This window comes from Conger conger, chromosome 9 (assembly GCF_963514075.1).
Source record: "Conger conger chromosome 9, fConCon1.1, whole genome shotgun sequence".
In the NCBI taxonomy this organism is placed as follows: Eukaryota; Metazoa; Chordata; class Actinopteri; order Anguilliformes; family Congridae; genus Conger; species Conger conger.
Genome location: NC_083768.1, coordinates 19,156,759 through 19,183,152, shown reverse-complemented (window position 1 = coordinate 19,183,152; position 26,394 = coordinate 19,156,759). Strand labels below are relative to the sequence as shown.

General features: G+C 41.9%; 1 protein-coding gene across 1 annotated transcript; it reads right to left on the bottom strand.

The window, feature by feature from the left end:
* Nucleotides 1-3,909: 3,909 nt before the first annotated feature.
* On the bottom strand, nucleotides 3,910-24,173 carry mrpl3 (mitochondrial ribosomal protein L3). Its single transcript, XM_061255203.1, has 10 exons — nucleotides 23,928-24,173; nucleotides 23,225-23,406; nucleotides 22,653-22,744; nucleotides 21,511-21,609; nucleotides 19,899-19,998; nucleotides 19,582-19,642; nucleotides 14,159-14,270; nucleotides 11,551-11,628; nucleotides 9,267-9,344; nucleotides 3,910-4,489 (listed from the first exon to the last, which is right to left on the bottom strand). The coding sequence occupies exons 1-10, from the start codon at nucleotides 24,020-24,022 to the stop codon at nucleotides 4,340-4,342; spliced, it is 1,047 nt and encodes a 348-aa protein (XP_061111187.1). The 5' UTR covers nucleotides 24,023-24,173; the 3' UTR covers nucleotides 3,910-4,339.
* Between the last annotated feature and the right edge of the window lie 2,221 nt (nucleotides 24,174-26,394).

The window sequence follows — 26,394 nt, the reverse complement described above, 5'->3', positions numbered from 1 at the left end:
ACTTGTTTACCTTAATTGCAGTGGCGTGTTACGACATCATTCATTTTGAAAACAGGTCACATTGCACACACCATGCAATTAATCACCATCCCAGTATTTTACAAGTCACAAAATAGAGGAAAGGCAACATCTAGCTCACAAGGTTGTAATCATGGTGATTATGGGATACATTAATAAGCACCTTAGAGCTTCACGATGCTTGACAGAATGCAAAACAATGTTACATAACAGGAACCCGGGAAAGGGGGAAAATGCTAGTTAATGTGGTTCCTTATGGACTCTTTTCTTGGACAACAAACAATGCTGAGAAGCCTGAAAGCGTGAGGAGAATAGAGAATCTGAGTCTTACACTGCAAAACTGACTGTCTTGACAAGGATTTTAGATTGACAAATCTTGAGATGAGATTTGCCTAAAAAGTTTTCTTATTCCACAGGCAAATGTTTAAAGAGTCAAACTGTCTTACCTCATTGGTAATAATTAAATCTTATTTAGCAAAATATTCAGATACAAGTCTCAATACAAGACTAAAAAACTCGTAATTTTATATTTTTGGAGTGTAACACTAGTGAGTCCGGGAGGTATGGACAATCCATATTGAGAGGCAGGGACTGAAGCTGTTCTTTTTGCACCGAATACTGCGCTTGTGAAATAAAATATCACACAGTTGCCCTCTGTCTGGTAAAACAAATAGCGATCCATGATATATTAGCATTACAGATTAGGGTTGCTACACCCTGGGGGAAAAAGATATCAAGGGAAATTTAGAGAGCTCTCCCAAATGCTCTTGAACCATACGTCTTATCCAAAACTATTTTATTGGAATTTCTCAGAAGCAAGTCTAAGCAGTTTCTATTATTATGCCAAATAAAGGGAGTTAAGTTGCAGATCATGTGGGAAATTCCACACCGAACCCCCATGAAAACACGTTCACCAAGCTGAATTTGCATGGTCGTATGTTCTGGCAGTAGGGAGTTCATTTTCTAAAATGCTGAACACATTAATGCAAATTCAGTCCTATATCAGACCACTGCAAAAATGTTTTCACCAGATATATACGCGTAATGTAGTCTGTAAATGTTGCTGATTATGTAATCAAGAATGGCAGATGAAATATAGATCAGTGTTCAGTGCACTCTGTGGCTCTACACATTGTATTGACAGATGGTGATGTGTTCTACACTTTAACTCCTTGGGTTTTTTCGCAATTGTCTTTAACAATGCAGGATATACTGTTTGAAAGCGTTAAAAAAGGCAAGGTCAGTGTCCTTTTCATGGCAAGTGCAAACCATACAAGAAACCAAATGCATAATAATGCAAAAATGTGCAAACTCAGAGAAAAGTCACTAGAGTATGCATTGTTTACTTTCCTCGAGAGGAACTATCATTGTTTCGCTGCTGCATACATCTACAAAAGTGCTTGTACATATGAATGCTATTACCTATGTACGTTATGAACAGGCTCTCTTGAACAAGGAGAGCCCATGTGAAAACTTCTCTGACCAGTATCAGTCATCCTGTTGCATAGTAAAGGCGTGATCCCCAGTATTATATTGCCATCACATTTGAGAGGGGATTTGTCCAATGTTTTGGCTGTGGCCCCATTGTGTTTCTAAGTGCACCAGGCACCGCCACAATAATCTGTATCCACTCAAAAACAGAAAATCTTCTACTTCCACTGTGTTTGAGCTTCTGTAACTGATTTAGTAATACTTAACAGTAATTCTGACTCTTGGAAAACAAACCCCAAAAGCGTTACCTTTCAGAGGACATCAGGATATATGCCTGTAGTCAAAAAGGTTCAAGAATAGTAGGCATGTATTTTTGGTATGTCCTTTTCAAGCTGTTAAGAAAAGGGGTGATACTTAAGGGACTGCATGCCATGGGTTGTATGCCATGTATACTTCTGGAAGACTTCAGAATCGCCACCTGTGGTGAAGAATCGTATGTGTCCCCATAGGTCATATTGCTAATTACATTTTCCCTCTGTAGACTTTTTTGAAAATGTCCACGTTCTTTGATCAAAGTACTTAATAATGCAAGCAACTTTTTATCATTATCAGAGAGACGCTTGAACAGCACCTCGCTGAAATGTCAAGAAGCCCTGGGGAAATCTTAAAGTCTTAAAATTTGACAGATCTCAGCTGTCCCATTAGATGCAGATTGAGTGGCCTGTGAGATTTCTGGGTTTAAACTAATTACAATTTCACATGTAGACTCCCATTTAAAGTGGTGCAACCAATTAGTTATGTGCATATATTTTACAAAAATTCTTCATGGGTTGGCGTTCATTAGCAGCTTCTACTTTTCTGTTAAAATTATTTAAAGTCACAAATTCTTTTTTTGGCTTTGTGCAATCTACTGCCTTAATCAGTATAAAGACAGCAGTAACCCCTTTAAAATAATTTCAAATACATTTGATTTATTTTTTGTATTGAGGGACTGATTTACAGTCAGGAATTACCACCAAGCGAATAGATTAAATTGAAGATTTTAGTGAGGACAGGGATACCTGGGAACGAGGGAGGGGTGGTGTGGAGGAGGGTGGAATCACTGACAAGGGACTGGGCAACGAGGGCAGCATCTCACAGCACTTCCTGCAGCACCAGGAAGCCTCCGCCCATTCACCAGGGGACGAGGAAACTCCAGCACAGAACCCGTCTCTGCTGGAACTCTCCGGAACTGCACGGCACATAAGGAAGCACAGAGCCTCTTGATGCGCATGACCTTTTTGGGGGGGGAAAAGGGGAGGGGTCCCTGCATCCTGATTGGACGGCGTACCATTCTCCTTAATCTCTGAGCCATTTCTCATACAAAATTGATGGCACGATTTATTCGGTTTATGAAGATAAAGGTCACCTATTCTCAAGCTCGCTGGAAGAACCTCCGCTATCCTATGGGGTCAGCTCAGGTCTTCCATGGGGAGAAGGCTTAACAAAGCCAAAAGATTTGTAAAGAGGGCATTTTAAATGCTCAGACGGAAGGTTCAAGGCCTTCAGATATGAACTAAAGAGGGCATGAAAGATACTTACTGGACCAAGACTACCTTTGTGCCTTTGTTGATGCTCTTGAAAAAAGAGGAAGCAGCACAGAGGGGTAGAGCCATACAGCAGCATATTACATGTATCATTATTCATCTTTTGTGCTCATAATTTCACAGTATATATCAAAACAAATGAGCCTTCAAATTTCATACCCGTGTTATATGCAGACACTTGGCACAAGGGAAACTGACACTAACAGGAAATAAAACTACAGACCACCAAGGTTTACAGTTCATGTCCTCAGAAATAATGGACAGTGTTTCCTAAACAGTAAAGGAACAAAAACCCCCACCCCCTGACTTTCATCTTGGTGCTCCAGCCAGCAGGGGGGAGAGTATAGTTACCCCGCCTCTGCACACTGTGTGGAGCGACTGGCTTATCATTAGGCAGACAGGCAGGCAGTTCAGGGGGGCTCTCTGTCAAACTGTTCCCAGTCAATATGAGGCTTCCTGTCAGCGCGGCTGCCGCGCTGCTCCAGATCACTGCCTCATTAAGAAGGCTCATGCCGGAGACGTCCCGATGAATTATACAATCGGGTTTGATTTCGGGGAAGGGTAACGGAACTCCCCACCGGCAGCAACACATTTTTAGAAAACATGCCTCTCTCGAGGGCAGTGTAGCAGTGGCCCTCTTGGGCCTGGAACCCACAAGTCTTCTGAGAATCGAACACCCTCGTTTCAACTGCTTCCACTTCTAACTTGCTTCTGAAGACCCTGTACCAGTTCTCTGTACTGCCTGATTTTTATTCACAACACAAAACTTCTTAATATCAGCGGCTTTCAGCAAAGCCAGCCAGAATGTAATGGACAAATTTCTTTCATAGGCAGAGATTTTTGTTTCATAGATTAAAGATGACATGAGATTGACTTAATGGCTTATTCATACCATGCAATTTTATTTTTTTTACAAACATGACAGGTGTCAGCACACTTTGTGAATTGGGCTTTTAACACATTATTTTTACATACAGGCTTCTGAAATGTTATCACTCTGATGTACAAACAGTCTCGGACACAAAATACGTCAACTTTAATGACCATTCTGCTTTATAAATAAACATACATGGTGTCCTTCTGTTGTGTGAATAGCTATGCCAGATGAAGCTTGGATTGTATTTCAGTAACTTCAAAGAGCACAGAACTTCCTCAGAAATCTACTTTACGTGTTCTCTGTCCTCATGCTCACAGCCTTGTCTTTGTATTTAAAAAGTGGGTCGCCATAGCGACGAGGGGCCAAAGACGAGTAGAGGATATGCGGGTGTCACATGGTCTGCATGTCCCAGACGCCGGCCGAGTTTTCAGGCCAAGGAGACTGAGGGCTCCCCAAATTGGAACAGGTCCTCGTCGTACAGGTCCTCAGGGAGCTCTTCATCCCCGTCGGCGAAGAAGGTGGGGAACGGGGGATTCTGTATGGCCTCCAAGTGTTTGCGCAGAATGGTGTCTCTCACCTGTGAGCGAGCAACACGAACATCGCAGCAACGTTATCCGAACGTCCCGACAACATCAGAACAACACGGGAGGCATAAATGTGTGAACTGCACTCATACCTGACACAGCAGGAATAACACGAACAATATCGCAACCTGGGGGCTGCGTTTAAACTAGTCCAAACTCGAATGCTTTTCACAACACATATAAGGTGACTTCTTATCAAAGCAAAAGCGAGGACCAGTCAAATGACAAATATTTTTTATTGTAACATATAAGGTGCAACCGACTGCTGATTGTAAGTGCAAAGCAGCCTTGCAGCTTATTTCAGACAGCCTGTAAAAGATGTCTAGCAGCACCTGTATTTTACATATTAGTCATTTAAAAAATATTTTTTCAAGAATATTTTCAATCCCGGGCTCACCAGGTGCTACCTTTCATTACTTGACAATCTGCACATTTCCTGACAAGTTCAAAAGTGGATGGAATAAGCACAAATCAAAATACACACACACACACACACACACACACACACACACACACACACACACACACACACACACACACACACACACACACACACACACACACACACACACAGACAGAAAAAACTGAATAAAAAGGCATTTCTATTACAGCATTTTAGTATTGGTATTGTAGTTGGTAGAGTGAAAATTGACAGCAGAATGTATTAATATAAATCAACTTGACAAACTAAATATATTAAAATGAAAAGTTTGAAGCTGACAAAGCATGCAAATGTGTCAATCAATCAATAAGACAGTGCAGTCTGTAAGTATTTCTGTTCCGATTTCTGTTCCTTTTCGCTCTGTACTACAGCACATCAGATTTGAAATGAAACCATGACTATTGTTAAATGAGGTTAAAGTGCAGATTGTCACCTTTACTTTGAGGGTATATACATCCATATCGGGTGACCCGTGTAGGAATTGCATCCCTTTTACACATAGTCCTCCCATTTTAGGGGACCAAAAGTAATTGGACAGTCAGCGTTTCAGCTGATTGCCTTTGGAGTATATTATCGGCGTTTGTCAACATGAGGACCAGAGTTGTGCCAAGGGTCAAGTATACCAGGGACATAAAAACTAACAAACTGCAGTGTCTGCTAGTTTTTCTGTCTATTTTTGCACTTGTGCGCTTCCTCTAAGTCACTGATTGGCTTGAGTGCACAAACAGGGTCTCCAAGGTCTAAATCAGCTAGTTGAATGAAAACCACTGAAACCTGCAGACACTATAGCTATCCAGGATGGTAGCGTTGACATCCCTGTTATTTACCATGACACGATACAATTCAGAGGACTAGAGCCTTTTGTAAACAAAGTGCTCCTCACAGAATCCTTATATGAACCTCAAAAATGGATGAAAAAACAGTGTCATTTAATCTCCCATCATAATCCTTGCTTGTTATTGTTCCCGATTCACGCAAGAAGAATGGACATATTCCATTAGTGCTTATCCACACAATGTCTGCCATAACCCTGTCAGGCGTTTACCAGGAGGGGGGTGCCACGGATAGCCATCTGGGGGTCCACTGGAAGGCGCGAGCGAGTGGGGATTACAGACCGATTCCGAGACGGAGAAACGTGCCCAGCATTACCGCGGCACCTAATATCCGCCAGCTTTCTGAAGCAGCATTACAGCAGAGGGAAGGCTTACTCAGAGAATCGGCCAAAACCGGTTTGTTCCAGTGCGGTCACAAGTCCCCGCAATATAGTATCCTGGAGTGGAGCTTAACCGACTGAAACCTGGGCTTAATTCAGCCGTCTGATTCAGACTCACACAAAGGCTCAGCCTCCAAGTCGGCTTTGAAGTTCGAAATTAATCACCTCTGAAGTTCACTTTGCCTGCTTACTTACGGACTGAATAAGGTCGGCTTCATTTGAAAGGAATATTAATGGTTGGAGATCAATAATAGGGAATGCCTTCGGGTATGTTTTTCATCTCATCTTGTTTCACTAAGAAATCTGCATTTTTGTGATGCTAAGCCAGTAAAGGGGCAGTGCGAGGGAATAATGTAATCAAGCCATCAAGCCACACCACGGGCACCAGTGTAGGACGAGAGAAACAATAACAAACGGTCTCTATTTAGTCCTGCAAAAGAAAGGCCCACTGTATCAGGGATAATACAGGCTATCCATTTCAACCATTTCAATCTTTATGGTCCTGAAGTGCTATGGAAAAGACTTGGAGATAAGAGTTAATACTGTGTTGTAAATTAATATTGTGTTGCAAAGCTGCACTTTTTCTTTATTTAGTAGGAAAAGAGTCAACCTCAGTCCTCAAGTGAAAGGCATCAAAGACCTCTGCTCTAGAGTCAAGATCCGGAAATGGTGTTCAGGGACAATTATTCATTCACTCGACTTTGCTAGACAACAGCGACGGCTCATTTACAGAGCATCAGCAGAGCCTCAAACATGACGGTTCGCGGGTTAAACTAGTCCCACGGTGTTTAAAGCAACAAAAAAAAAAGCGTGAAAGCGAATATATTTTGCAAATTTGGCCCTCGCCACCCCATCTCTTCAGGACAAGAAAGAACCAGACGGTTATCCAAGCCCTGAAATAAACACTGCAATCTCAGCAGGGCCCTGACTCAGCGCTCTGATGACTTCAAACGGAAACGATGATCATCCGCGGTCCGCTCGGCCGTAACGGTACACGGGTGTACGAGCTTGCGACTCCTCCGATCGCTTCCCGCCGACGCTGGTCGATGATGCGTGCGACAAAGTCCTTCAAAATCGCTGAGGCGGGCATAAAAGTGCCGCGGCGGGGCGGTCTAAATCGGGACGCTGAGAGCGGCGGAACGCACGCCGTGTTCATCTTATTACCAGGTGATGAGGTGAGGAGAGCTCTCATACCAACGCACCGGAGAAATAAACCACGCATCCACAACATACAAACGAAAAAAAACACCCCACTGGAGAAGAGTAGCCTTCAGTCTTCGCCCTCTGCTGTGAAGGTGTTACCCTTGACATCCACACCTGGGGGGCAGATTGGGCCTACCAGGGAGGAGCAGAGGGCAAGATGATACAGCTGGCCCAGTAGATTAGCTTTGACTCCTGCACCAAAATTACTTTCAAGAAACTACTCTATGACATCACACATTTCCTGCAGGCCACAAAAACTAAAAGGGGCTGTGCCTGGAAACAGTTGGTGTGCAGGACACACAGACAGGGAAAAAGACTCAGAAACAGGCCTGCCAGATAAATCGATCAGTCGAGACACATGGCTTCATACTGCCAGACTTAAGTATGTAATACTTTCACTTGAAAATATGACAAATGCAGTTGATTTAGGATGGCACTGTCTTACAATGTGTGCTCTTTGAATTTAAATGGTAAATGGCTGACATTTATATAGCGCCTTTATCCAAAGCGCTGTACAATTGATGCTTCTCATTCACCCATTCATACAGACACTCACACACCAACGGCGATTGGCTGCTATGCAAGGCACCAACCAGCTCGTCAGGAGCATTTGGGGGTTAGGTGTCTTGCTCAGGGACACTTTGACGCACCCAGGGTGGGAATTGAACTGGCAACCCTCTGCCTGCCAGACAACTGCTCTGACCGCCTGAGCCAACGTCGCCCCCAATTTAATTTACAAGATTAAAATGTAATTTGTGATGGAGGCCAAGATACATACTCAATCGATATATATCAATATTTGGATTAGAGCATCAGCTGAATAAGAAAATATAACAAAAATGATTAAGTACCATAACTCAAAGGTGGTTACACAATATTAAATGTAAACAATTTTTTGTAATTAAAATGCTAACACAGACCTTGTTTCAATTAATTTTCTATCCATCTTTGATGGCTATTTGCAAGCAAAACAAAAATATGAAGCACTTATCAGACACTGTTTCAAGGGTTTTTTGCCTGGCTATTCAGTAGAAGACCTTTGAATCATTGAAGACCAGGCTCGACACAATGCTACATGCTCAGACGTGTCACACCCTGCAGAAAATGTATGTCTTAATAGGCATTTTAGTTTAGTTTATTTTAGTTAATAATAAGACTTAAGCTTTTTTTTTTTTTTGTCTCAAGTAGAAAATACTTGTTTTATGGTACCGTTTGCTTGACAAGTGAAATTTGCATACCCTATTGGCAAATCCGAAAATGAGTGAAAAGTCTTACCTCAATGGCAGAAATATTGCCTCATTTAGCAAAAAAAGAAAAAGAAGTAAGATTTTAAGTCTCATAATAAGACTCAAATCCTTTTTTTTTTGTGTGCAGGATTTGCTGTCATAAAATGCAGAGGTCAAGACAAGGTCAAACAGAAACAAGCTGACCAATGAGAGAGGAAAGGACGGTATGACATCAACCAACAATGAGAATGTTGAGCGACTACTTCAGCGTAAGGTGGCAATTAGACGGTCCTTGTATTCATACGAGAAATTTAACTTTAATCAGTAATAAAAAAAAAAAACCTGCAGGAGACGTACTGAACAGTGTCATATTTATCACCTGGCCGAGAAATAATCGGGTATGATTAAGAGGCAGCAGCTCTGTTATAATGTAATTTAGATTTAAATTCAGTCCAATGCCCCTGCATAATGTTAACAGCTCAATATTTACCCATGAGGCGTTTGAACATTGAATGTAAAGTGCCAAGGACGGTGAATAATGCATGATGGATGATTATTAATGGGCATTGACAAGGTGACCCGCTCTGTTGTCATTTCTTTGGGGAGATATTCTACAATTGCACAGTGCTCCAGGTGCTCGATGCGAGAATGCTGGACCGCGAGTGTGTAATGGAACAGAGTCTTACCTTGACTAAGCAGTTCCTGTGCCCGGGAACTGAACCGCTCACATAAATCACGTTATGTTTGGTATTGACTCTCCAAACCTGGTGGGAATATTTAAAAACAAAACATTCACTGTAACCCACCCACACAAGACACACAGACAAAGAAAAATACACAAACACAATGATGCAGACACACATACTGAGCCATGTTATAGACTAACATTGTCACTTTTTTTATCCATTTCTATAGCTGGATAGCCTTCCATGATTAAATTATTATCAGGTGAATACTGTCCTGAATACTGTCACCGAACCATATTCAGGTTCGGTAATGCCCTAAATGGTATAGCTGAGCCTAACTCAACCTCCCAGTCAAAGCCCAAATCCTTCAATGAAAAATTCACTTCATTCAGTTCTGGATGTGCCTACTTATTTATGTAGTGGCAGTAACCAAACCGAATAGCTTGATTCATTATGAAAAGGCATTATACATAGCTTTTAATGACACTGGAGTTTTGTCTTCAGACTTCGGTATCCAAGTCAATGACTTATGCAATGAACTATGTGAGCTTGAGGAAATGAAAATGAGCTCACGTCACAATAAGGTATCAGTGATAGCCAATTACTCAACTGCCTGTCCACTTTGGTTTGACACATTGTGTGCTCAGAGATTCTCTTCTACATACCACTGTTGCAATGCATGGTTATTTGCATTACTGTCACCTTCCTCTCAGTCTAGGCCTCATTAACAATGTGTTTTTGCCCACAGAAGTGCTGCTCACTGGATGTTTTTTGTTTTTCACACCATTCTCTGCAAACTCCAGAGACTGTTACTTGTGACAATATTTCCATTTTCTGACAATTGGTCTGAACAACAGCTGAACCTCTTGACCACATCTGCATGCTTTTACGCATTTAGTTGCAGCCACATGATTGGCTGATTAAATATTTGCATTAACAAGCTGGTGTACAGGTCTACTTCATAAAGTGTACATAGGGCCTGATTTACTAAGCCCATTGCGAAGATTTTCACACGTAGGTATGAAGCATTCTGCCCTAGAAACATGCGCCTTGTGTATCAAAAAGCCACACAGGGAACCTCAATATGTATGTCATCTAGGAGATATGTACTTAAGGGAGGATTGTTCAAATAGCAGGCAAAGTCATTATAAGTGTTGCAGACTATGTATTCTGTTGGTGTGTAAAATGTCTCCACCTCTAAAGAGCAGGCATAAATGAAGATTATTAATAGGAATTAATGCAGCCTAGCGATAATTATGGCTTGCTATTTGTAATAGAACATATTGGCTAAAGTTACGAAGAAGCCTCAGCAAACTTATTCATGAAGTTGTTCAAAATCAGGAAAAACTGAAAAGAGGCAGAAATCACGTGCTTAAAAATATAAATGTATTAAATTAACCAATAACGGCCACAGTAGTGGGAAATGGTTTGAAATAACATGCTCAACTGTAGCAACAGTAACAAGTGCATAAAGTTCCAAAAGGTCACTTGGCAATTGCCGATAGTAAATAATATGAATAAATACATTGATAAGCTTTGTGCATGTAATCGTGTTTGTCAAAAAACTAATGCAGTAAAAACTAGGAAATTCTAGGAAACTCATGGATTCTGTCTTCTGTGACAAACACCCAGCCATGGAAATAATTACTCTTCTGGGAGAAATAGAAAATGACCTTAAACTTCCCAGATAACATTCCCATTCCATCCCGGCAATACTCAAGCGCCTTCCAACATTGCACCTTGCATCTGGATTAAGTCAATCGACAATTACCCCCACAGTACGCATTTCGACCTGCGCTCACTGTAGAGCTGGAAGTGCACTTAAGTGGTAGGAGTTTTTAACTTTGCATTCGCAATTCTGCTTCATTCACAAGATCCAATGCGCCGATTGTGTAATTAGCTCTAGCCTCAGTAAATACAACGTTAATTTCAGGCAAACTGCAATCGCATCAACATACCCTCATCAGGCAGTATTTAGTGCTGGGAGTTTTATGTATTTAAATCTGGCCCGTAGTACACTGTATATTAATCACAAAGATATAATACAAATGGCTGAGATGTGCAAATGCCGTATTGCCTAATTGTGAGTTTGCCTAATGTTGTCGAGCAGGGTCTTGTATTATGTTCTGGGCATTTGTATGACAGTGAAACACACTGTACATTCGTTTTGTACATCCTTTCTGCACAGAGCTACATTGCTGCCTGTGGCGTGCAGACGTTGGAGGCAGGAGCTCTATCGATGTGGTTTTTTCATGGCGGTGCTGAAGCGTTTACGCTCCCGTACCTTCAGCCCGTGGGTGGTGCTGAAAACATTCCCCATCCGACCCGGCATCTTCTTCCCCTTCCAGACTTTGGCTGGATCCTGCAAGAGACAGCCAGCCCTGCGTTATTCACACACACCCCATGCCGCTCTGCTGAACAACTAAATATTTACCACATGGGAGCACGTAAACACACACCCACACAGGCGTCCATAAACACATACCCAGACACCCACACGCGCACATAAACACATACCCACACACCCAGATAAGCACACATAAACACATACCCACACACCCACGGAAGAGCACATAAACAAATACCCACACACCCACGCAAGAGCACATAAACAAATACCCACACACCCACGCAAGAGCACATAAACAAATACCCACACACCCACAAACACACATACCCACACACCCACATAAGCACACATAAACACATACCCACACAAGAACACATAAACACATACCCACACACCCACGCAAGCACACATAAACACATACCCACACACTCACACAAGCGCACATAAACACATACCCACACAAGCACAGATAAACACATACCCACGCAAGCACACATACCCACACACCCACACAGGCGCACATAAACACAAACCCACACACCCACTCAAGAGCACATAAACACATACCCACACACCAACATAAACACATACCCACACACCCACATAAACACATACCCACACACCCACATAAGCACATATAAACACATACCCACACAAGCACACATAAACACATACCCACACAAGCGCACATAAACACAAACCCCCACACCCACGCAAGACCACATAAACACATACCCACACACTCACACAAGCGCACATAAACACATACCCACACACCCACACAAGCACAGATAAACACATACCCACGCAAGCACACATACCCACACACCCACACAGGCGCACATAAACACAAACCCACACACCCACTCAAGAGCACATAAACACATACCCACGCACCCACATAAACACATACCCACACACCCACATAAGCACACATAAACACATACCCACACAAGCACACAAACACATACCCACACAAGCACACATAAACACATACCCACACAAGTGCACATAATCACAAACCCCCACACCCACGCAAGAGCACATAAACACATACCCACACACCCACACATAAACACACCCACACAAGCACACATAAACACATACCCACACAAGCGCACATAACACATACCCTCACAAGCATAAAACACAGTACGAATGAGCCAGATCTTCGACGTTTATCAACCTTAAACAATTCATCACTCAAAGACAAATAAAACTTTCTTTTTCATTTTTCATGTTGGGGATGCAAGAGGAAGCATCAATCTTAAAAACAATAACGGTAAGAAAACCTAATTTATAAAGGCCGTTTCAGATAATGCCACCACTAAACATGCAAGTGGTTTGTAATCGCATTTAAAAGGCATTGTTTCAAAAGAAACTGTTCTCAGTAATAGATACCATCCTCTGAATGTGTATTCTGCCATTTGGACCAGCAAGGCCAGAGAGAGAATGTACTCATTTATTTCTATTTCATAACGGTTCAATTGTGTACATCCTTGATCTGGTATACGGCATGGTGACCACGCCTGTTGGATGCTATGAATATTCATTGCTGCCGTTTTGATTGCTTGATTAAGACTACTTTCAATTTGGGAAGGTTGAGAGGATAGTCGGGGAAGTAAAATATGTTTAATTTCCAAAACCAAACACAAGTACATGGAGTAAAAACAACTCACTTACCCAACACATAAAATATATGCATTTCATTTATTTTGTTAATTATTATCAGATATCAATTATCAATTCATTTGCTGAATTTGATAGGCAGAGCAACCCGTTGGATCAGCCTTTATCAAAATGTACAACTAACAACCAGATTAAAATTAAGAAATGTTTTAAATTTCAAGTCATCCACTAATCCAAAAAAAAATTAAACTACCTTAATTTTAAAAGTTAAACCACAGCTTGTCTCCCAAGGTAATCCCAAGACAGAACCAAGACCCAATTTCAAAAGTGAGGCTCCCTGAGACCGGTAAAGGGCAAACTGGCCCCTGTAGTCTCTCTGACAGGAAGAAACTAGGGACAGAAATAACAGATCTAATTTTGGCTTCATTTGTTTCAAATATTCAAATGTTAATGAGATTTCATTCAGGGACTTGGAATGTTTGGATACAAACAGCTGCAGGCAAAACAATGAAAAGCTTGGAATTGGCCCGGGGCGAAACTGAACATGAAGCGATTTTCTCCAAGCAGCCCACACCTGAAATAAAGCTCCGTTTCTACAGGTCATATATGACAAGTATATACATGACATGGAAGGCAGTTCCTCAAAAGAGTGTGTCTTCATTGATGTGGCCTCAACAGTTGACGTTTCCTGAAGAGCGTTATTCGGAAAGCTCCGGAAGACTGCCAGCATGCGCGCATTTATGGTGGAGTGCGGATGCCTGACTTTTTGCGGACGAGTAAATTTGTTGCCATGGTTACACGTTGTCAGGGAGATAAATGAGCAGATGTTTCCGGCACATTCTCAGCTCGCTCAGCTCTCCAGTCCTCAGAGGTGACATTGGCGCCCTTTGACCGCCCCAGACTGTGCACTCACCCCCCCGGGGCCTGAAGCCCCCGGCCTTCTGTGGGTCTTGGTCTGCCCGTGAGACGCGGGCTGGCCTTTGAACCCGTGCTTCTTCATGACACCTTGAAAGCCCTTGCCGATTCTGAGAGGGGAGGAAAAACAAACAAATATGGATTTAAAAGAAAAGAAAAACTTTCTTAATCCTTTGCCATTATTTTGATCAGGTAATCACCACTTCAACATCAGGAACAGGGCAGTTAGGTGTTGCATGAAGGTAAAACCTGGCTTTCTAAGATGACCTTTTCAGAAAAAAGGCAGCTAGATCCCCTGGCAGAAGCAATATGAGATATAAGGCCACAGCATCACAGACCTATGAGGCTCATATTTCAGTGCTTACATTAGGCACCTCCTAACGTGCAGCGTGTTGACAAAATGATGAATCCAAATGCTTAAAGAATTCCTTGAAATGATAACCTACCTCTGTAGATGTGACAATGTTTCACCCTGCATCTCCACTAGGAACCTAAATAAACATGGCCCATTTTATGAGCCAATTTCAGCCTATAACAAGCCATCTTATGATCTTACCCTAGCAGAAAGCAGAGGTCGGCTATCTTTATGAAATATGCATTGAATGGTCTTCAAACCTCCCAAGGAAACATGAAGTGATTGAACACCTCTTCAAAACGATACAACCGACCGTACAACTTGTAAACGACACAAATGAGGCTGCACATTTTTAATGGCCCTAAAAATGCCCGGAACAATCTAGAGAAACAAAGCAACCAAAGAACAAGCAATCTAGACGTCAACAGGAAATAACAAAAGGCATTTTTAATGAGAGAGATGATGAGGTAGGCTCCTTGTTGTGCCCTCCAGTGATGAGAAGAGGGCGAACATAGCACAGCCCTTTTTACAAACCCATTTTTAAAGCTGTATTGCAAGGAAACATAGAAAGAAAGAGGAAGATGGTATGGTTTGTGTTGGCATGAGAGTGAGTGTGTGTGTTGGACAGCAGGGCTTTCACGGTGTATGAATGTGTGTGTGATGGCACCTAACGTGTGTGTGAATGAGATATACTGCAGGGTGTGTGTGAGTATGTGCATGTAGAATGTAAATGGACTGCAGCGTGACAGTCAGTAAATCTGTTAAACTGAACCGTGCAGCCAGTGCACTATGAAACAGGTCCTACCACAGAAAAAGGCTTACCTTCTAAACCACTGCCATTGCTTAACCCTAATTTCTGCAGTGCCTGCTGCAATTCAGCCTCAGGTCCTGAAAGCACCGAACAAAATGAAGACTCCCATCGCAAATAATACTGTGTGAGCCGTGTAAAAACGTGAATTTGTCTTCACTTCCTATAATTCCTAAGGAATGTCATTTATATAAAAAAAGAAGTTATATACCATCTCGCTCCTTTATTTTTATTACCGTTCCTTGGCAGCGGTGGTTTAATCATTCCGGAATACCCAGCATGCTCTCTGTTTGACTAATCGCTTGACCTCCTGCTATTAGTGAGGGAGTGAGGGAGGAGAGAGAGAGAGAGAGAGAGAGAGAGCGCGCAGAGGTGGCACTCGTTCCTAACAAGCCAGTGGTGGGAGCTGGGAGGGGTGACCTGCTCAGAGGGCCCGTGCGTGGGACAATGTGACGGAGCGGATGTGCCTCGCCAAAGAGTCAGCGGGGACAGGCCAAGAACGCGCTCCTTTCTCCCCTCTCTCCAGCACCTCTGGGGATTAGGATCAGGGCACAGGGTTCTGTTCTGTTTTTTTTTTTCAGTTGGGCAAAAACAATTACTCGCTAAAGCCGAAGTCTAAAGCCTCCTAACCGCTGATGGCTTTTCTTATGGGTTCCTTATAGAAAACTGTGATGATGATGATGATGACTCTGATTCGCTTGCTTAAATTAAATAATTGTTCAGCCAATGAGACCACCGAGTCCCTTTTCTGTACATTGGTGTGCTTATGTTGACTAAAATCAATTTCACCAAAGTAAAAAGAGATGTTGGTTGGAGGAAACTTGCCATTTAATTACAGTAGAATGTAGTTCAACTATGCATGACACCATGTCTAAAATTCAGTGTTATTCATTTTATTACACAAAGACTGCCTAAAGGAAGTATGTGGAATACTGCAAACATAACCCTGTAAAATGGCTGAATCCTGGGTGAATTTTGATGGAGACCCAGTTGGGATTTCAAACAGTTATACATTTAAAAAAGAAGCCTTGAAGCATTCAAAACACACTGAGAGGATTCATACACATAATACCCACGCGTCAAAGGCCTTGAGTTCCTCTGCTTGCCTGCAATTACTTCAAAAATCTCCCTTTGAGTTCAGCACTTTCGTACAGAGTTTAACACCGAGCAATGCATTTGTGTACAGAACATTGTACTTGTATTTAAGTCACGCTAGCAGCTTTTCTTTTCTTTCAGAAAGGTGATAATTAGCATCACTTATAGAACAACCATGACTATATTTTATATTCACCTCAACTATTGCTGTGCCAGGATATTTGTAATTTAAGTACAATGCAGTCAATAAATATTCGGACAGTGACAGAATTTCTGTTCTTATGGCTCCGTACTCCAGCACATTTGATTTGAAATGAAATGTTGTTAAAGTGCACACTATCAGCGTTAATGTGAGGGCATTTCCATCCATATTGGGTGATATGTGTAGGAATTACATCCTATTTTATACATAGTCCCTGCATTTTAGGGGACCAAAAGCTAAAGTTGGCTTATCAGGCGTTTCTGATTACAGTAAATCCTCAAATTGTGGATTCTATTTGAAGCCAGGCGATTCGGACAAATAAAGGCCGGCCCCAAAATACAAGCCGGGGTAATATTGCCTACCAGTAGGGCTATCAGTCCATGAGCACTAGAAGACATTGTTTCGATTTAACTCAATGAAATAAAAGAGCTCTTCTTAATATTTTATATCGTTGGTTGGTTTAATACTGTTGCCAATGAAAAGTCGTTGTCCTACACCATGGGTCTCCAACACGTTGCTCTCAAGCTACCAGTCGCTTGCCGCCCCCTTCTGAGTAGCTTGCCAAAGGCTGAAGCAGTATACATTTAAACACAATTGTTGCCGCGAGGCATTCCAGCCTACGAATTTAATAAAAAGTAAATCAGGCAAAATTAAAAATTAACTCAATTTAGGCTACTTGGCTACGCAATAAGGTTTGCATGTATTTACAGCACAGCGCACATTCAATGAATGAATGAAAGCGGCTGCCTTGACTCGCAATAAACAGATGGGTGGAAATCCAGACACTCTTTCAACTACATAAAACTTAACAGTGAACCATCAGATACGCCCCAGATTTCAGTGCCCATCAGTCCCAACATTTAGCAATAGAATCAAACAGTCCAAAAGTAAATGAAATCCCAAACCAAAGCGAAAATCTTTTGATAGGTATGCTGCTCCAAACGAAACGCATGTCTCACAATAAAACGCACTTTAAGAAAAAAAGATCCTTAACTTGCTGTTATCTACGCTAATTTGTTATTGTTCATGAAGGCGTGTCTGGCAAATTGTTATTTTATGGATTCTGGACTCTCATGTGATTTATTGTGTTTGAGAATATTTGCAATAAACTAAGTCTGTTAAGACTGACACTATGACTTACCAAACGGTGTTTCCTGATTAGCCTACACTAATTGATTTCTGAACGGTTACAGGAAGTGTTGAACAGTGTTGGCCCACTTTAAGTGTAGCCTTTTACTTTATTTCTAAGAATAAAATTCTACACCAGAAGCCTAATAAGAAATAAAGGCCTGCCTCGAATACAAGCCTGCCCCAAATAAAGGCCTGTGCTTTGTGCAGCCTAAGTAAATAAAAGACCCCGGACACAATTTGAGGATTTACGATAGTCAAGTGTATTAATTTGTTTCATTCTGCTGCTGCTATCAGCAGTCACATTACCAATGAAGGAAGCCAGCAACTGCAGCAGCTATACATGCCCACATTATAACAGCCCCACCACCATGTTTCACAGGTGAGGGGTGCTTAGATTGTTGGACAGTTCCTTTTAGCCTCCAAACTTTGCTCTTGCCATCACTCTGATACAAAGTCAATCTTGGTCTCATCTATCCACAAGACATTTTTCCAGAACTGTGCAGGCTATTTTATGTACTTCTTAGGAAATTGGAACCTGGTTATCCTGTTTTTGCAGCTAACAAGTTGTTTGCCTCTTGTAGAGTAGCCCAATCAAAAACTGCATATACCCGACTAATCAGAAGTCTGTCCAAATAAATACAAACTACACTGTATAATGAGTTCAATATGGCAATGTACTCGCTGAATCTACACACATGGCTGTTGCTGTACCTCATATATGACAGTTAACAAAACACGGTGAAGATAAGCATCCATGCCATTATGTCAGCCTTCTTTTAGGAATCTTTGCAATATGCTTTTATGGTTTTATTGAATTTATAGATTTATTTACACACACCAAAACCAGTCAAAGCCTGACCACACACCACTTCAAAGGATCTCACCACCTTAAACGGTTTAAAAGCCAAATCGTGTAAGATCAGGGAAAGATCCTTTATTGCAGAGAGCACGGTTTTCAACAGAAAAGCCTGCAGTGCCGCTGGGGAATCTTAGCCAAGGCTTATCAAGACGATAACGGCTTGACGAGCTGCAAGAGCTTAGCGTCGCATCCTGTCCTGCGCCGTCTCATCCTGCACTAATTGAGTGCAATCAGGTTAACAGCACGTTTTGAAATAATAAGGGTTCTAAATTAATTACGAGTTCCGTCTCAAAATCACCGCCCCAAGAAAAACAAACGGGGCGCACGGTACCCCCGAAGGTGAGAAATAATTACACATCTGGGCTCCGGTGGAAGCAGAACGGTGTAACTCGGAAGGAGGCAATCTTAGCCGCGCACACCTCCCAGGACGTGGAGTAGCATCCCCCACCCCCCACCGCAGCAAACGCGATGCGAGCGGAGGAACACGCAGACCTAATTACACACTTCCTGCATGTAAGAGCAGAACAACTGTACTCAAGCCCTGTTCGTAAACAGCCCTTCCATGTAATCCCATTTCATCCTCTGTCTGAATAGCGCTCGCCTTTCACCACAGGTTACCATAGTTTACACTGACGGTGGCATGGGTTGGGCGAATCATACATGGAAAAGGAATACTAGAGCACATAATGTCCTTTCCATACGCATTACCAGGAGTCGAACTAAGAGCTTTGCTTGTTGTACTGTTGTACTGTACGGCACTGATTGTATATACACAACTACTACAACATTTGTGAGGAGTTTTACTTCTATATTTCAACAAATAAATAATAATAATAATTAATATTAATTTTTTATTAATGAATATTAATTGGCAATCATTTTAAAATGGCCCATAGAACCAGGTCACAGAAAATGCAAACAAACAAAAGACAAAGATGAAGAAGGTGAAAAACAGACGCGTGTTCACTCACGTTCTGGCCGTGATGTCAACGTATTGGCCCGGGCGGAAGTGGGCAGCGTAGAGCGGAGTGCCTGCAACCACACGCCAAAATTGAGTCGAGTTCAAAGTTACAAAACTATCACAACCAGAGTCTCAACCAAGTCTTTATTCATTCATCTCAGCCATACAACCTTCCACACATTACTGTAACACAAGCAAAGATGGGGTTATCTTTAACTGGCATGACAGGGCCAATGCAGTAGAATACTGTGGCAGCTTGACTGCGGAATATTCCAGCAAGCTCTAGAGCGGAATGCTGCAAATACTCGTGTCCCACAGCAGCCTTACCTGGTTTTAAGATGGCATTATCGGACACCTTAAACGTTGTCATCTTCTGCTTTGGGGGGACCCCAGCATTCCGGAAAACCTCCATATCCTCTTCCGACCTCTGCGTTTGGAAGACGCAAGGTGCGTGTCAGCGTACAGTAAGGCACAGATTAAACACTTACAGCCGGCACCTCCAGTGGTGTACTGAATGCTTTGCCCCGTAAAAAAAAAAATTAATACGATGAAAACCACAGAGAACGAAACACTTGGATACAGCCATAGAGGGAATGCCCTCTGCCGTGACATCTGTGTGCAGGTGCGCCCTCTTCAAAACCCGAGTAATAAACAGCTCTGACAACCAGCGGAGCAGCAAGAGGCTAATGCCCCAGCTGATGACCTCTCTTTGGAACACGCTGCGGAATACATCGCTAATTACAGCAACCCTGCCGTAAATCTCACAAAAAATCAGGAGATTCAACGTGTTCTTTCCCCTAGGGAGAATCGGGTAAAAGAGGAGGTTGTCCTTTATTGAGGAAAAAAGTATGACAAGTTGTCCATTATTGAGACAAAACTGGTCAGCCAAATGTGAGCACAAAATGCATCTTAAATGCTGTTTGAAAACTACCCAGCAGTCTTGGGCTTCGACAGCCGCCATGTGCTCAGAATCTCTCTGTTCAGTGACACAAAGAATTGTTGTATTTATTTTCGCCTTAATGCTTTAATACACGTCTTAGCCTTTTGTCAGCTATGAAAAAGCATATATTTTCTCATCTATCAAATTACAAACATTCTGAAAAGGGTCAAATCAACGCACTCAAACCAAAACACTTCTGCACAGACACATCCAACACCTCTCGCTGTGGTAATCAATGGTTTGGGCAAATCAACCACAAAAGGCCTGCTGGGAGCCCAGCTGTAGCCAATGGGAGGGCATAGCGTGATGAAGCACTGTGTATGACAATCGCATCTCTCACTGCTAAAACTACAGCTGCCGTTCTGGCTGAACTGCCGCAGTTTTTTTCAAATTGACAAGAGAGGCGGGTAGAATTATCCATAGGAACAGCAACAGCAAAGCCATTTTTGTCAGAATGGGGCTCCCACAGTGACAAGCGGTACTCCAGTAATGATATTCAAGACTGAGATGACAAGGACTGGGCAGGAGAGGCAAAATTAATCATCTGGCATGGGTCTGGATTGTTTAGATCAAGCTTTCAGATTGCTTTTTTCCTGAGAATATAGCATTCCGCTCTGAAAATAAAAAAGCCTTAAGATTTCATACTCATAAGACATCCCACCTCACACGCTTTTATGGATTCTTCGCGTAATATCCATTACCATCTTATTCTAGTTCTCAAAAACCATTGAATTTATCTGACAGAACAGCTGCTCCTGGCAAAAGCCTTAAAAAAAAAAAAAGTTAAATTGTGTAGGTGGGGGGTGCTGATGCCAAGTGTGGATTCCTGAAAATTGTACTCTGAAGCTTGCACAAAAAAACCTTATTACACCCTGTATGGCTTCCAATCTTCAAATGAATGGAGAATAGCAGTGTAATGCAGAAGGCTAAAGCTATGCTGGGTGCATTTTTTTCAATAATATCCTTTAGGATTCTCAAGCCTATTTCCTGAATACTCACATAAAATGGAGACACGTTTTTGCCCCCTACAATGAGAGCTGGAGCACGCCCATCATATTCTTCTTTGGGCAGGTATTTAATGACATGGCAGTCGAGCACCTGCAAAACAATGCAGAAACAATAGAAATGCATTCATCCAGACCCGAGCTCATGAGCAGAGTATATTAAACTGGTTATGTGCAGAACACGTTTTCCATCATCGGCACGCAGCACAGTTTCCTCTGCTCGTGTGCACAACACATTTTCAATCATTCATACACAAGATATCCCATTTCTTTATACTTAGAACATATAATCAATCAGGCACAAACAGAAACTATTTTTGTTTGGTCATGTGAAAAAAACGAATTGGTCATCTGCTGTCCCATAACGACTCCACAACAGCACTTCTGCACCATTTGCATTCACAGCCAGCCAGAACACTTTCATTTGCTCACACGCTCAACACAAATCTCACGGTAGTTCCTCCTATGACCGAGACTGAATTTGTGTCGGTGCCGACTGGCTAACAGGAGATCCACAGCACTACGAAATGAGCCTTGAGCATGTAAGCACATTAAAGTGGTCATTTGCTGACATGCACAAGGCACATTCTATAGTGCCGTGGTTCCCCCTACGGCCTAGACCAGGGGTCGGCAACCCTGGTCCTGGAGAGCCGCAGGGTGTGCTGGCTTTTGTCGTTACTCAGCACTTAATTGATCGATTAAAGCAGTGGATTACACAGTTAACTCGCCTCACCTGGTTTCTTGGGTCTCAATCAGTTGCTGGTATTAAGGCGAAAACAAAAACCAGCACACCCTGCGGCTCTCCAGGACCTGGGTTGCTGACCCCTGGCCTAGACTGAATTTGTGCTGATGGCGACTGGCCAATAGGTCCCCTTGGGTGATGCTTAATTGACCACAGTGATGCTGAGTATGAGTACTGAGTATGCAGTAGGTGCAGAAGCTGGCTTTAGAGCCAAATGTTTCCTAGTACACGATCACAGAAAGCAAAGACAGAATGCTTCACTGAATGGATGAGCTAGCAGTTGTGACCGGGCTTTCAAAATTGGGGTAACTAAAAGTCAAAACTATTTTATGCTGTACTTGAAAACAACTTGTTATGTTGGCTAAGACAGCCTTTCTACTCTTTGTCCACATCACCTGGAGCATGGTGACCACTTGTCTTTCTGCAGATTTGGTCCAGATGGGCATCATCCCCAGCTTCAAGGCCACCAAACCAACTCTGCTACTCCCTGACAGACAGACATGGCACCATATTGTAAACAGTGAGGTTACCCATAATTAAATTCTGTTCCCAGGCCCATGCCATAATCTAAGAAGCTGCCTGGCTATCTAAAACTTATAGTTTATCATTATTCTTTTTAATGTAGTGCTACCGAGTTTCAGAAATGCTACTGAACAAAGAAATGTGGTACTCTTGGCTACCACAATAAATGAAAGTGATATTTCCTGTTGAATCAGCAGTTTAACATAAGGTTCAGAACACAAGATTGGGCATACAGACATACATTCTTGAGGAATATGACGCACTGCTAAGAATCACTTAGGAAACACTTTAGCAGAATCACTGCTAAATCTATGCTGAACAGACATTACTTCCAGATAAGCTAACATAGTTTATAATTATTTTGCTCAGGGGACAAAAGCACCACCTCACCGATACCAGGTTGTTTGTCCTGAACCAGAAACACTGTGCAGACAATTGTGTTTACCTTTTTCCCACTGGTGCCTAGGCCATGGCTCATCTTTAAGGGGGTTGAGCTTGCTTGCAGTCTGGCTGTTGTACTCCTCTGGAATGAGTTCTCTCAGAAAGGAGGAATTCTCCTCTGAGAGATGTTCATCCCACCATGTTGAGCTTTTGATTGTCCGCACAAACTGGACACCAATCACACTGCTTTAAACCAGAAAACCATGAAATAGATTAAAAATAAATTCAAGCTTACTTCAACTGTAATGTAAAAGGAATGCATTTTTTCCCGATAACATATTCATGACAATTCTTTGTGTGCCACTACGAAATGCAAACTGTTGAAAGCATGTACGTATCGCATCTCGTGTCATTAGCTGTTCAAAGAGTAGCGTTTTACAGATTCTCCCAATAGTTATAACTTCCACATTAAAAATAGTGTTAGTTAACCAATTACCTAGATCGATAACTTGCTTTTTCCCCGTGTTGGCGCTAGATACGTATCTACCGATTGCACTGGAACAGGCTGATAGCTATAGTCAGTTAGCAAAAACGTATGACCTCACATCAAAACCAACGTAGTTAGGTATCTAGGTAAATAAGTATTACGTATTCCAGGTTAAACAGGAAGACAGTAAATTTACATATAACGCATTGGTTTTGTAGCAAGCATAATACTATTAATACTAAAATAGTAAACGCGCAAGCCCTCTCATTAGCTAACTTACCTTTCTGCTGTTGGTGCTGATCGACTGACAATAAAACGTGCTCCTCTTAAAAGCGATTCTCCCCGACTCAATAGCCTGCAGCCCCAAGCTGCCATCCTAACTGAATAACCTTTAATGATATAATGATGATGTGTGGATACGATTAAATCTGTGTTTCAACGTAACATTAGCAACGCATGCTATCACGCCGGTACATATTGTGAGAAATGTCACCCTGAATACTTCCGGGTACGACTGGGAAATATTTCCCCCTCGACTCTCGCGTTTGTATCCTACAGTTCCGGCCACAGAGGTACATTCTGTACACTTTTCTGGCGCTTAAGGAGGATAGTGCATGCATAGAATTCTGCGTGCACTGAATAATATTGTGCCGTCAATTGGGCGTTGGAGCGTAACATGCATAATGAGGTTGGCCAGTGATCTGAATGTCTAGACTCAATGCTAGATTTAGCAACTTCAGACTACCCTGGCAACTTTTTTTTTTAAAGCATCTAGCAACAAATTTAGCTACTTAAAATTTTTTTTGGAACTTTTTGCAACTTTTGAAAAGTGATTAAAATGCTAAAATGCATGCATTTTCCCTCAAAATGATACAACAACAGCTGCAAAAGTGCATTGAGAGTGACTTCAGCAGTAGTGACGACTCAGCTCAATAACCAGGCACAGGTTGCAGCAACAATTGTTGCATTGTTGGCTGACTGCAGCATAATTAACATGCTTTCGACAAACTCCATTTTTTACGTAATGATGTCATAACGCAATGACATCAAAACGTCATTTAGCAACTTTTAGCTACTTCGGCCTGCCTGTAGCAACTTGAAATTAGTTGGCAACACTGAATTTAACATTTCGGTCAGATACAGCATTGGCATGTTTGAAATAGAGATGGAATGAAATGGTCCAGGAGCACTGGTTAAAATCAACGGTATAATGGTACAATTTTGTCTAACAATCTGGTTGCCTCTACAAAAAGGCTGAGACTTACTGCTGCAGATGGCTTTCCAGCAAGACGATGACCCAAAGCATACATCCATCCCATCCATTATCCTAACCCGCTTATCCTGAACAGGGTCGCAGGGGGGCTGGAGCCTATCCCAGCATACATTGGGCGAAAGGCAGGAATACACCCTGGACAGGTCACCAGTCCATCACACTCATACCCATGGGCAATCTAGACTCTTCAATCAGCCTAACCTGCATGTCTTTGGACTGTGGGAGGAAACCGGAGTACCCGGAGGAAACCCACGCAGACACAGGGAGAACGCAGCGATATTTCTAAACTGTCTGTTGCCTGTATATGGCAAATTATACCTTGTTGGAAAGGGTAGAAAACCCTTTACAAGAAGCTTACCATGTTTTACATTAGTTTAGTACTGAATTGACCTTGCAGTGCATTTATACAACACAAGAAGCAGTTCAAGATGACATTTGCTAAGGCATAGTCCCAACAGCAATATAGTTTTCTCAAAAATGGCTGAATGGATTACAAAATAAACATAATAAAATAAATGTTAGTCGGAAAACAGTCGTAGCTCCATAACTAGGTGGGATATTTGGTTCCATAAGTATGTCTGTATGTCAAATAATTAGCAAAACAAACTTACATTTCTACCAAACTGGAAATATGTTGACCAGGCGTGCAATAAAGGTGAGCTAAGAAAAAACCAATGTGTTTATTCATGTAACTTCAGAATTGTAGATTTTTGTTTGTGTATTGGAACATGAGTTTTTGGCATAGAGAAATAGTATCAAGGATTGTTAGAATATGCCTTTTATTGTGTTGATTCTGTGGTGAAGTGAGGGTTGTAAACCATGAGCATGGCAAGGGGGAGGGTGATAAACATCTAAACTGCATCTAAAGTCTTTTTTAACAATCTGGCATCGCCATTTTGTGGTTTTATTATGTCAGATTATTTTGTATTCTATACATATGAATGCAACAATAATTAGAGACATTGACGACTCAAGCACAATGTGGTAAATTGGATAGGGTTAATTCATGTAGTCCAGTATTTTTCAAATTTTTATCGCATTTTAGTTTATCTCAGTAATCCTATTGTTTGTTGCAAGTATTTTTTTTGTGCATTGCCAGTCAGGGGTGGCAATAATTCTGGAGCCCACTGTATATGTAGATGTGTTATTACGTTTGTGTACTACATGCTGATATATTTGTGATCTTAATGCCATTATGACATCTGCTCTGCTTGCAGCTGTATTTCTGTTGTGCATGCAAATGCTTCAGCAATATTTATTTTCCATGAGCAGATGTGCTTCTGATCCTTCTGCACTGCCTCAAAATGTGTTATGTACGGTGGCCATGAAGGGCAAGACAAATTAACAAATCAAAACACAAAATCTATTCAGCATAGTTCTGAGATCTCCCTGCTGTTTGCAGTGTACATTATATTTCTGTACAGCAAATGTGCATTTCGTATTTTCCCCACAGTGTTGGGCCAGTGGGTCATTT